The sequence below is a fragment of the Jaculus jaculus genome, chromosome 9 (assembly GCF_020740685.1).
Source record: "Jaculus jaculus isolate mJacJac1 chromosome 9, mJacJac1.mat.Y.cur, whole genome shotgun sequence".
Classification (NCBI taxonomy): domain Eukaryota; kingdom Metazoa; phylum Chordata; class Mammalia; order Rodentia; family Dipodidae; genus Jaculus; species Jaculus jaculus.
This window is the reverse complement of record NC_059110.1, coordinates 84,595,921-84,609,090: the sequence shown is the minus strand read 5'-3', so window position 1 is coordinate 84,609,090 and position 13,170 is coordinate 84,595,921. Positions and strand designations below refer to the sequence as shown.

General features: G+C 40.6%; 1 protein-coding gene across 4 annotated transcripts in view; it reads left to right on the top strand.

Moving 5' to 3' along the window:
- Positions 1-1,063: 1,063 nt before the first annotated feature.
- Positions 1,064-13,170, top strand: part of Gosr1 (golgi SNAP receptor complex member 1) — a 59,709-nt gene continuing 47,602 nt past the window's right edge. For 2 of the 4 annotated variants that reach the window (XM_045159647.1, XM_004667874.2), the window contains exons 1-4: positions 1,064-1,137; positions 3,505-3,619; positions 9,756-9,843; positions 10,136-10,243. In XM_045159647.1, coding sequence (XP_045015582.1) covers positions 1,107-1,137; positions 3,505-3,619; positions 9,756-9,843; positions 10,136-10,243 — 342 coding nt within the window. In that variant the 5' untranslated portion in view covers positions 1,064-1,106. Of the gene's footprint in view, positions 1,138-3,504; positions 3,626-9,755; positions 9,844-10,135; positions 10,244-13,170 lie in introns of all 4 variants that reach the window. The other 2 variants (XM_045159646.1, XM_004667873.2) reach the window with 1 other exon arrangement.

Genomic DNA, 13,170 nt, shown 5'->3' with positions numbered 1-13,170 from the left:
GAAGAAGAGGAAGAACCCGAGACGATGGAGATTTCGGGGTGGGAGAGTGGGGAGTGGAGGACGGGTACAGACCCAGCGAGAAATTCAGGGAGCCTCGAGCTGAAATGCAAAACTGTCATATGTGATTGCAATATCAAACTGCACAAATTTTGTCGTGAAGCTCTTTTCCAGACTTGAAATAACCAACATGCTTCATGAGGCTCCACCAGTCTCTGAGGAACTATTGGCATCCAGTGGTTATTGTGGAAGGGGGAAACAGTTTTCTTTTCTTTTTTTGTTTTTCGAGGTAGGGTCTCACTCTGGCTCACGTTGACCCGGAATTCACTATGGAGACTCAGGGTGGCCTCGAACTCTCGGCGATCCTCCTACCTCTGCCTCCCGAGTGCTTGGATTGAAGGCGTGCGCCACCACGCCGGGCTTCACATTTTTCTTTTCTTTTCTTTTTTAAATTTTTAAAATTCATTTTTATTTATTTATTTGAGAGTGACAGACAGAGAGAAAGAGGCAGAGAGAGAGAGAGAGAAAGAGAGAGAGAGAGAGAGAGAGAGAATGGGCATGCCAGGGCTTCCAGCTACTGCAAACTCCAGATGCATGTGCCCCCTTGTGCATCTGGCTAACGTGGGTCCTGGGGGATCGAGCCTCGAACTGGGGTCCTTAGGCTTCACAGGCAAGCGCTTAACCGCTAAGCCATCTCTCCAGCCCCCACATTTTTCTTTAGTAGTATAGCCGCTGGTAAATAGCCCTTTCTCCAGAAAATAATCACCACCCGTTCTCATGTAACCAAGATTAATTAAACTCATTGAGTCACACACCAAAAAGGAAAAGATAAAAATACACGGCAGTATATTAGAAAGGGGCGTAATTGGGAAGAAGAAGTTTAGAGGGAGGCTACAGAGAGTGTATAAGCGGGGGGAGGGGGGTGAATATGAAATTGTCTCATAAAGAAAAAGAAGCTGTAAAGCAATTGGCCGCCAGGTGGCGGTGTCTGAGGAGGTTCGCGTATCCCGCCGGCTCGGGCGCTCGCGGCGCAGGACGAAGGCGGGGCGGCGACTCTCTAGCCCGCATGCCCGCATCTCGCCGGTCTCGAGTGACGTTGGGCAACGAAGATGGCGGCGGGAACGAGCAATTACTGGGAAGGTGAGGGCGAGGCCCGCGGGTGGGTCCCGCCGGGGGCTGAGGGGCCTGAATGAGGATGAGTCTTGCGGGAGGCCGCGGGGGGAAGAGCCGGGGGTGAGGCCGGCCTTAGTGGGAGCCCCGCGGCCTTGGGAACCTGGGGCAGGTGGGTAGCGGCGGCCTGTCGGACGGGACGCGGCGACCGGCCGGGCCGGGGCCGGGGCCGGGGCCGAGCGCGCGGAGCCCGGATGAGGGGCCCGAGGCGGCCCGGCGGTGCCGGCGAGAGGACCTCGGAGCACCGGGCTCCGGCCGCGAACCCCGTGCGGACACGCGCGAGGAGACTCCGAGCCCGGACGACTTGGAGTAGCCGGAACCCACGGTCACCGTCGGGAAACCGGGAAGAGAGAAACTTGTCGGTCCTGTCCGCGGTGGGGGGAAAGTGTCAGCGGTCCGTCTCCCACCGCGTCCTCCGCGATGGGCAACTTCACTCGGAGGCTTCTTCGAGGCGTTGGGTATTTGAAGACAGAAGATAACTTTACCTTCTGCCCGGGAGTCTAGGATCCGTTTTGTTTAAAAAAAAAAAAATGAGAATAAAAAAAGGACCTGTGTGAGTTGTAATTAATATATTTTGCTATACTTCAACCAGAAAACGTTGTCATTTGGCAGGTGGAATTCACTTAATTCCTGGAAATATTGTCCAATCAAGTGTGACCATAATGAAACTCACTCCTGGACCGTGATGGACAGCAAAGACCTGAAACAGCTCACCTATCGATGATATATATATATACACACACACATACACTGTAGAAATTACTCTCGGAATCCTCTTACCTTTTTGATCTTTTTTCTCTTTCTACTCATTGAAGCCTCTGTAAACCATATGTTGTTTCTATCAACCACTTGGTCTGAGAAACAGTTTTAAGTTCATACTTGTCTGATGTGTTTTCAGAACGCTTTCATTTGAAGGTTCCTATTAGAAAGATAAGTACCGGAATTACAGGAAAAACATGCCTGTAATTTTAAGCATGTATTGCCAATGACCATTTGAAATATATGCACTTGACTAGAATCCTTTTTAAAATTATGTAGAAGTGGCTACTGGTATCTTTAAGAATAGTCATTAGGTTATGGGTCTTTTTTTTAGGCAGTATGCTGTAATAATTACAGCAACTCATTATGGGCAGCGCACCCTGTGCCAGATGCATTAAACATATGATTACCAATACACAGAAAAACCCTGAAGGTAAGGGTTTAAGAAACAAAAGGCTGAGACTCTTCTGTTAAGTGGATTGTCAGTAAGTCTCAGAACCAGTTAAGTGGCTGAGCTGAGATTCAAGCTCTGGGTAGGTATGTTACACTATAATTCTGTCCTTCTGATTGCCGAACATATGCAAAGAAATATTTTGTATTCCTTATCCCTGAGACATTCTTACAGTGTTCCTTCCTATATTGCAGTCCTTTTCTTTTGACTCCACTTGACCTTGAATAAGAGTACTCAGACATGTGGGTTTCCAGATAGAGCTTCTTTCATTTAGCTCTTTTTTTTTTTTTACTTTTTAAAAAAGTATTTTATTTTTACTTATTATGAGAGAGAGAATGGGCACACCAGGGCTTCCAGTCACTGCAAACAAACTCCAGATGCATATGCCCCCTTGTGTATCTGGCTTATGTGGGTCCTGGAGAATTGAACCAAGGTCCTTTGGCTTTGCAGGCAAGTGCCTTAACCTATAAGCTATCTTTCCAGCCTTCATTTAGCTCTTTTATGCCACTCTGTGAGTCCAGTTTCTCTGCTTGTTTGCTTGCTTCTGCTTTTAAAACTTAAACTGTTGTTCTGTGGTAGTTGTATTTGACCTTGTTAGTAGTACATTCTTCTACTGCCAGCTTTTTAGTGAAGTTTATGAGAAGGCAATATTTAATTTTTGCTAATTTGTTTTTATGTTTAATTGCTAAAAATTTTATAACCTAAAAAGTGAGATTTCAATCAAAACCAGGGCTTCTGATAAAGTTAGCTGGTAAATTGATATGGTTATTAACCATTTTTATTTTCTTTATGATATGTATTCTCTTCATATTTTCTTGAGTTACAGAATTTTAGTCACTGCTTTACACATAATGTCAGGGATATTAGGATAATATTTGTTGACTCACTGTTTTGGGAATAACACTGAATGGTTCTATATCCCACTGTTATTTCCCCTCTTGGTACCATCTAAAGTTTAATTAAGTGGCTAGGTTTTTGTTTCTTTGTTTTAACAATTTTCCTGGGGAAGTAGATGAGAGATCCAAACTATGACTATTTACATAGTTTGCTTGCTTCAAAAATAGTCTTGCAGTTATGCTTACTGGTAACTCTGTGTCTGATCATTTGCTCTTATAATTTTGTTAAAGATCTCAGGAAACAGGCTCGACAGCTGGAAAATGAACTTGACCTGAAACTCGTTTCCTTCAGTAAACTATGTACAAGTTACAGTCACAGCAGCACCAGAGATGGAAGACGCGACAGGTATAGGTACTACCAGATTCTGTCTCTTATGCTTTAAATTATATAATGTTTTTAAAGCGTTAAAAATAATAATAATAATAAGCTAAGGGATGGGGAGATGGCTCAGTTGAAAGTATGAAAACCGAAGTCCAGATTCCCCAACACCCACATAAAAAGCCACCTGTGGCCACACATGTCTATATAACCTTAATGCTGAGTGGTTGGAGATGGGGGAATCCGTGGGATTCATTGGTCTGCTAGTCTGACTGAAAAATCAGAAGCTCCAGTTTCAGTGAGAAACATCTCTCCAGGAAACACCACAGAAGAGTGGTGCAGGGGGCCACCAAATATTCTCTGACCTCCACATGTGTGCAAAAATCTACACACACACACACACACACACACAAATAATATAATAATAATAGTAATAACATAGTAATAATAATAATAAACTAAGCTATATAACTCTGTGACTTGGTCTGTTGATGAATTTTTGATGTTTTATTTTGTCAATTTTGTTTAGTGGTTTGTTAAAATTATTCCTAAATATGGAGAGTAGCATTTATTTGGCATTTCTGGCAAAGATTATAACTTCTCAGGAGAACACTGCTATATGAAACAACTGGAAAACAACATACTTTTTACTTATTTGACAGAGAAAGGGAGGGAAAGAGAGAGAGAGAATGGGTGCACCAGGGCCTCTAGCCACTGCACACAAACTCCAGACATGTGTGTACACTTGTTCATCTGGCTGATGTGGGTCCTTGGGAATTGAACCTGGGTCCTTTGGCTTTGCAGGCAATTGCCTTAACCAGTAAGCCATCCCTCCAACCCAGGGAAAATATATTCTTATATTTGACTCTTATGCTTACTTTGAGTCATCTACTTGTTTTTAAATAAATCACATAAAGGATAAAATAATGGATCCCCATGTGTTTATGTCATTTTAAGAAATGTTTATTTCATATTCATCTGAAAGTACTAATAGCATCCCACATTTCCCCTCCCATTTATGTTTATAAATCACTGTATATTTTAAACTTAAAGTTTTTGGCTGGGTGTGTTAGCATATACCCTTAATCCCAGCACTTGGGAGGCAGAGATAGGAGAATCACTGAGTTTGAAACCACCCTGAGACTATATAGTGGATTATAGGTCAGCTCTGGGCTAGAGCAAGACCCTACCTCAAAAAAACAACAGGGCTCGAAAGATGGCTTAGTGGTTAAGCGCTTGCCTGTGAAGCCTAAGGACCCCGGTTCGAGGCTTGGTTCCCCAGGACCCATGTTAGCCAGATCCACAAGGGGGCGCACACATCTGGAGTTCGTTTGCAGTGGCTGGAAGCCCTGGCGCGCCCATTCTCTCTCTTTCTCTCTCTGTCACTCTCAAATAAATAAATAAGAATGAACAAAAATAACTTTAATAAAGGACATATTAATTAAGTTTAAAAAACAAAAGTTTTTTATATGTGAGTATGCATATTTCCATGTGTGTGCAAGTGTGCATACAGATACATGTGTGTAGAGATCAGAGGTCATGTTGGATGTTTCCTTAATTACTTTGCATCTTTTTTTCTGTTTTTTTTTTTTCAAGGTAGGGTCTCATTCTAGCCCAGGCTGGCCTGGAATTCATTATGTAGTCTCATGATGGCTTTGAACTCTCAGCAATCCCTCTACCTGTGCTTACCAAGTGCTGGGATTAAATATGTATACCACCACAATTGGTTCTATCTTGCTTTTTAAGATGGGGTCTGTCACTGAACCTGGGCCTCACTGACTAGGTTAGATTAGCATATCATTTACCTTGTTGCTAAAACAATATACCTGGCAAAAATAAGTTTAAAGGAGGAAGGGTTTATTTTAACTTACAGTTCTAGGTTGCAATCCATTTTGGAAGGCAAGACATGGTGGCAGGAGCTGATCTGGTCATGTTTGGTCTGACTGAGGAAGCAGAGTGGTGTGATGAATGTTAGTGCTGAGATGGCTTTCTTCTTCTTATATAGTCCAGGACAGGACTCCCAGCCCATGAATTTGCACCACTCACGGTTAGGATGGGTTTTCCCACCTCAATTAATCCGTTAATCAGTTTAATCTAGAAAACAGGCATGCCAAGAGATTTGTTTTCACAATGACTCCAAGTCCTGTCAAGTTGACAACCAGAGAACATCAGAACTAGCCAGCCAGCTTCAGGAGTCCTATCTCTGGCACTGGGGTTACAGGTGCACACCACGCCACTTAGCATTTTTACATGAGTTTTAAGACTTGAACTCAGATCCTCATGCTTTCATGGCATATACTTTATCCATTGAGCCACCTTCCCAGGCTCTCACTGTGACTTATTTTTATTACATATGCTTTTATTCATAGGCAATTCATACTATCCTAACATTATCATTGAGATTCCACTATAGATATATTTAAGTCTGCCATATTAACTTGTACAGCTGACACAGAATATTCACTGTATTGTAAGTACTGTTCTAAGAACCTTATACATATGCTACTGTGAATATTTTTACATAGTGTCCTTATGTATCCTAGTAGTGAGATTGTGGTAGCAGAGTTCCTGGTTGGTAATCCTCTCTTATTTTCATTTTTTTTTAAAGATTAGTGGTGGGCAGAATATTTTTCAGCTAATAATAACAAGAGAAAGTAAGCTTGAATCTGAATCTACATCTCTCTATCTCCAGGGCCCATACTCTAAGAACTACTTACTCAAGGAAAAAGCTCCTTTCAGAACTAGCCAGAGCCAGAGTCAGGCATGGTGGCACATGCATTCCAGGTCAGCCTGGGCTAGAGTGAGACCCTACCTTGAACAAACAAACAACAACAACAAAACTAGCCAGAATGTTCCTTTTTAATAAGGGGAGATATGGATTGCCAAGTTAGGGCCCTATGTTGACTTTGGGATATAAAAACAAGTTAGAGCACATCACATAGGTTTCAGTGAAGTATGTTGCTTTGAATACACCTTCATTTAGCAAGAAAAGAGAAGGAGAAATTTTGCTGTGAATGAGTGAACTTGTGTTCTGATTAGAAAGCTTATTTTCCATGCATTTACAATTTTCACTTCATTGTGCCAGCAAGTTTTCAGTTTCAAAACTCATGCTTATTTGAGGTATTATTACATGATGCTTGTTCTTTGTTCTCTGTTCTTAGGAGTGTCATACTTAACACATTCTCTATAGAATTCTATTAAAAACCTGGCACTGACTTTGCAGAATTCCTTCAGCCTCCCTTTAAATAAACTGCCCAAGGTTGCAAGAATCAAGAGCCTAGGTACAGGGTTGATGATGTAGCTCTGTGGCAGACCATTTGCCTGTCAAGTCTAAGGCCCTGAGCTGTTCTATCCCCAGCAGTGTGGAGCAGCCCAATACAAATACACTTTTTTTTTTAAAGCAGGTTCTCACTCTAACCCAGGCTGACCTGGAACTCACTCTGTAGCCTAGCTGACCTCCAACTCAGTGATCCCCCTAGCCTAAGACTAAAAGTGTGGGTCACTACACCAACATATGAATGTACATGAAGTATTTTGTTTGATAGCCAAGTTGGAAGCATGATACAATGTATAAACTCAGCAATCATCTGAACTTTTCTTTCTGGACTCCCTCTTCACTCATATTTTGAGAATTTCAATGTCTATGAATCATCATATGCTTATAAAAATAAAAATTTAACTGAACCCTATTACTGTGAAGAATGAGTTTTTGACTATTTCCCTGGACTTATACCTGTCCTAAGAATGGTGACTATGGAATATCCAGTAGTAGAGATTGCCCAGTTATTTATTCACCGTACAAATATTTAAAGAACAGTTAAACAATAGTCACCATTTGCCAGGTGGTAGGCATATATCTGAGTAAGGTAGAGGCATTTTCCTTCTTGAGCTTCTATTAGTCCATTGTTCTTTTTTGTTTATTTGAAAGGGGATCTAGATCAGTAGCATACAGAGCATTTTTGTGTCAGCACATTCTAGGAGATAACCCCCACAACCTTGGCTTGGTTCTAAAACAATAAAGAGCTAGATTCTGGGCTAGAGAGATGGCTCCATGGGTAAAATACTTTGCAGTTCAAGCTATCAATTCAAATTCAATTCCCAGAATCCAAAATCAGACATGTAGCACAAGCATCTGTAATCCCAGTGAGCCTACAGAGAGAAGGGAGGCAGAGACAGGAGAATCCCAAAGTTCACAGGTCAGTTACTCTGGCAAATGCAACTATGAACAACCCTGCCCCAAAAAATCAAGGTGGAAGGTTAGGACCCATATTTGAAGTTGTTCTCTAACTTCCACACACTCCATGGCGCACACACAACTAAGCTCACACATATGCACACCTGTATTCACATACATAAACACACATCATACACAGTTTTAAAAAGAAAATAATTTTATCTTTGTTCTCTTCTTCCCTCTCTTAACTTTTCTTCCCCTCCCTCACTTCATCATCCTTTCTTTCTCTGACTCCCAGGTGCTGGGATTTTACCTTTGTGCCACCATGCCTAGCTAAAAAGTAGATATTCTGATGACCTGTGTTAAGACAGATAAATTAGAATGTTTGAAGAAATAAAACTGAAGACCTAAGCAAACATCTTAACATAAAAATATGTATTAACGTCAGACATCATAGTACATGCCTATAATCCCAGCACTTGGGGAGACTATAGCAAGAAAATCACAAGTTTGAAGGCAACCTGGCCTGTATTTACATAGTAAGACCCTGCCTCCAAAATTTCTTTTTAATTCTTTTTTTTTTTTTCTTTTTTGAGGTACGGTTTCACACTATTCAGGCTGACCTGGAATTCAGTATGTACTCTCAGCGTGGCCTTGAACTCATGGTGATCCTCCTACCTTTGCCTCCGAATGCTGGAATTAAAGGCATGCACCACCATTCCTGGCATCATTCTTATTAGCTACTTTTTGGGCTATTTTACTTACTTCTACTGCTGTGGCTATGGTACTTTTTGATGTTGGATTGATGGCCTAATCTTCTGCCACACTCAAGCACTGTTACTGGGCAGGAAAAAGTCTCTAGGAAAATTGGAGAGCATGGTCCATTGCCTGGACATTTTGCCTCTATCAGCAGTAAGTGATCTGTACTGAGCTGTTAATGTCATACATGCTTCCTGAGCACCTAGTACAAGGCAGTCATTTTTCAGATGAGACAAATGAATATGTGGTTTTAGAAGTTGAGTCTGTTTAGCTGGGAATGCCTTGAGTCCCAGCAATTAGGAGACTGAGGTAAGGTGATCACTATGAATTCATATCAGCCCTGGCTTGAGTTGAGACCCTGCCTAAGAAGGTGCCTCCCCCCCAAAAAAAGGAGTCAAACATATTTCACTTGTAGTTAGATTTTTTTTGACCAGCTATTGTGATATAAAAGGACATCTCAACACATGTTTGCAAAACAGAATGAGGTGGTTGTGTACTATGAGTAGAAATGTAGAGGGTTAGTATGAAAATGTGCTAGGCATGGCTATCTATATTAGACTAAGTGCTGGCTCCTTATTTTTCAATAATTGATTATCCAATCTGGATTGTTTAAAGCTCCATTTTATTTTTTGGTAAGAGTCAGTAAAAGAAGAGAACTTCAAATCATAAGGAAGCATAATTTTGGAGAGAACTGTAAAAACTATTTTTTACAGGTCCTATAATCCACTTTTGTGACCCACTGATAAGGAAATATATGGTTTTCTTGTACAGATTATGTTCTTTCGAATTGATTTTAATGGAATATACTGTAGCTTACGTTATTTTGTGTCATTTGGGAAAAAATGAATTAAGAATTTGGAGCTTCTCTGCATTCATTTATATTTTATACTATAGTATTATAGAATATATGCTTTTATAGGAATACTCCTATTTTTTTAAATATATATATATATATATATATATATATATATATATATATATATATATAGACACCTTCTATACTTACAGACAACAAGCCATGGTATTTCCCTCCCCCCCCCCCCACTTTCCCATTCATAACTCTGCTGTCAGCCATATCCCTTCCCTCTCTCCATTAGTCTCTCTTTTAATTTGTAAAATCATAATTTTTAATGAAGTGGAATGTTTCAGTTACCTCCCTAAGAAGAATTACTTCATTATTTTAAATGTTTTTAAAGGACTAGAATAATGGACTATTGACCCTCTCTTTAGTTCTGACACAACACCCCTTTTAAATGGATCAAGCCAGGACAGAATGTTCGAGACAATGGCAATTGAGATTGAGCAGCTTTTGGCCAGGGTAAGTGCCTTTGGTTAAATGGATACTTTGCTAGTCAATACTTGTTTATTTGTTAGATAGATAGTGCATTACATTGTTTATTGAAATCGTCCATTCGTACCTCGTCAGACTGCATTTTGATGACAGCCATCCCTAGGTTATGCGGATGTTATTTTAGCTTTTATGTATTATGTGGAGGAATTGCTGAATCTTTAGGTTTGGTTTGCTGTCAGCCAAGAGGATATGTAGAAAAATAATTGTACTTTTAACTCTTTATAGTGCTTTATAAAACACTTTTTTCATTTCTTCCTAGCTTACAGGAGTAAATGATAAGATGGCAGAATATGCCAACAGTGCAGGTGTCCCCTCCTTGAATGCAGCACTAATGCATACATTACAGCGACATAGAGATATACTGCAGGTAATATATTGGGCCTGATACCTTTTATGCTGTCAAGGTAACATGAAAGGGATGCATTTAATTATGGTTAGCATATTGTTTACAAAAAATGTTAAAGTATCAAAACTAAACTATAATATTTATGGGAAGAGTTGTTAAAATATCAAAATACCAATTAGAAGGCAAACATTTTTAGTATTAAGAAAATTTAGCAATTATTTGTATATTAAGAACTATCTTGGGGCTGGAGAGATAGCTTAGCAGTTAAGACACTTGCCTGTGAAGCCTAAGGACTCATGTTCAACTCTCCAGGTCCCATGTAAACCAGATACATAGTGACACAAGCACCCAAGGTTGTGCATGCGCACAAGGGGGCACATGCATCTAGAGTTTGATTACAGTGACAATTCTCTCTCTCACTCTCATATTAAAAAAAAGAACTCTTAAAAATAGTAGTAGAAGGGCTGTAGGGATGGCTTAGTGGTTAAGGCATTTGCCTACAAAGCCAAAGAACCCAGGTTCGATTCCCCAGGACCCATGTTAGCCAGATATATAAGGGGTGCATGCATCTAGAGTTTGCAGTTGCTGGAGGCCCTGGCGCACCTGTTCTCTCTCTCTCTGTCAAATGACTAAATAAATTAAGATATTAAAAAAATAGCAGTAGGAGGCAGGACATGGTTGTATATTCCTGTAATCTCAGCACTTGGGAAGCAGAGGCAGGAGAGTAGCCATAAACTGGATACCAGCCTGGTCTATGTAGTGAGTTCTAGGTCAGCCAAGATTATGTATTGAAACTCAGTCTCAAAATGAAACAACAAGAAAAAAAAGAATAAGGATATAATTCACTGATAGAATATGTGCTTGGCATGCCCAAAGCTCCAGCTTTGATCTCCAGAAGCACACACACTAAGAAAAAGATAGTAAGTTACTTAATGAAAATATCATATTAAAGCTAGTATTATGGTTAATGATAAAGCACTAAACGCATTCCCATTAAAGAAAAAACAAATACGGTTGGGTGGATGTAGCTCAATTGATAGAGAGTACTTGCCTAGTATGCATGAAGCCCTGGGTTTTATCCCCAGCATAGCATAAAACCACTGTGGTGCTACCACTCAAGAAGTTGAAGCAAAATGGTCACTAGTTCAAAGTCATTCTCAGTTGCATCGTGAGTTTGAGACCAGCTTGGGCTATAGGAGACCCTGTCTCTGTCTGTCTGTCTGTCTGTCTGTCTGTCTGTCTGTCTCTCTCTCTCTCTCTCTCTCTCTCTCTCTCTCTCTCTCTCTCTCTCTCTCACACACACACACACACACACACACACACACAGTGTGGTGGTACACACCTTTAATCCCAGACTTAGGAGGCACAGGTTAGGAGGATCTCTGTGAGCTCAAGGACAGCCTGAGACTGTAATATGTTCCAGGTCAGCCTGGGCTAGAGACATGGCTAAGCAGTTAAGGCTCTTGCCTGGTAAAGCCTAAAGGACCTAGGTATGATTCCCCAGAACCCATGTAAGCCAGAGGCACATGGTGGCACATGCACCTGGAGTTTGTTTGCAGTGACTAGAGGCCCTGACATGCCCATTCTCTCTTTCTCAAATAAATCAAAAATAAACAAACACACACACACACAAAGACAAGGAAACCTATGACCACCATAAGTATATGACATTGTTTGAAATTTCTTGGTGGTACAGTTGGTTTCTTTGTTTTTGTTTTTTCAAAAAGAGAAAAAGAGATTGGGATTGGCGAGATGGCTCAGCAGTAAGAGGTACTTGCTTACAAAGCCTGCCGACCAGTTTAGTTCCCCAATACCCACATAAAGCCAGATGCAAAAAGTGGTACATGTGTCAAGTTCATTTGCAGTAGCAGGAGGCTCTGGAGTGTCAACACCCTTCCAACCCCACTCATAAAATAATAAAAATATTTTTTAGAAAAATAGAAAAATTGGAAGAGGCAAAATTTCTAGTATGAATATGATCATATCTGGCAAGAAAATTAGCTGAAAAAAGGTTGGAAACAAGTTTAGTAAGATATAAAAACAAACCATTTTCCTACATGTAAATAATAACCTGTTATAAACAAAGGAGCTGGAGAGATGGCTCAGCAGTTAAGTTGCTTGACTTCCCCATACCCAAGTAAAGCCAGATGCACAAAGTCATACATATGTCTGGCATTCTGGTGTTCGTTTGCAGCAGTTAGAGGCGCTGGGACTCTCATTCTCTCTCTCTCTTTCTGTCTCCCTCTGCTTGCAAAGAAATAAATAATGTTTTTTAAAAAGGTTTTTTAAGCCAGGGGTGGTGGTGCATGCCTTTAATCCCAGCGCTCATGAGGTAGAGGTAGGAGGATAGCTGTGGGTTCTAGGCCACTCTGAGACTACATAGTGAATTCCAGGTCAGCCTGGGCTACAGCAAGATCCTGCCTTGAAAAACCACCAAAAAAAGAAAAAAAAAGTTTTTTAAAAAAGTATAATATGTAATATTATTATAATATAGTTATAATATATATATAAGCTGGGTGCATTGCTCAGTGGTAGCATGAGGAAGGCCCTGTGTTCAGTTTCTATTCTCTATTACCAGAAAAAATATATACACATACACACATAAACTATTAAATCGTTATCTATAGGTTTATTAACATAGGAGTGTGCCATCATGTCCTGTTAAGAAATATTTTGCTTTTGTTTGTTTGTTTGTTTTTGTTTTACGAGGTAGGGTCTCACTCTGGTCCAGGCTGACCTGGAATTAACTCTGTCATCTCAGGGTGGCCTTGAACTGACGAAGATCCTCGTACCTCTGCCTCCCGAGTGCTGGGATTAAAGGCGTGCACCACCACGCCCAGCAATATTTTGCTTTTGAATGAGACAGTTTCCCTCTAAATCAGCTTATAAACTGATTATCGTATCTCAACAGAAAGGTTTTTTTTTTCCTTTATTTTTGTGGCAGGCTC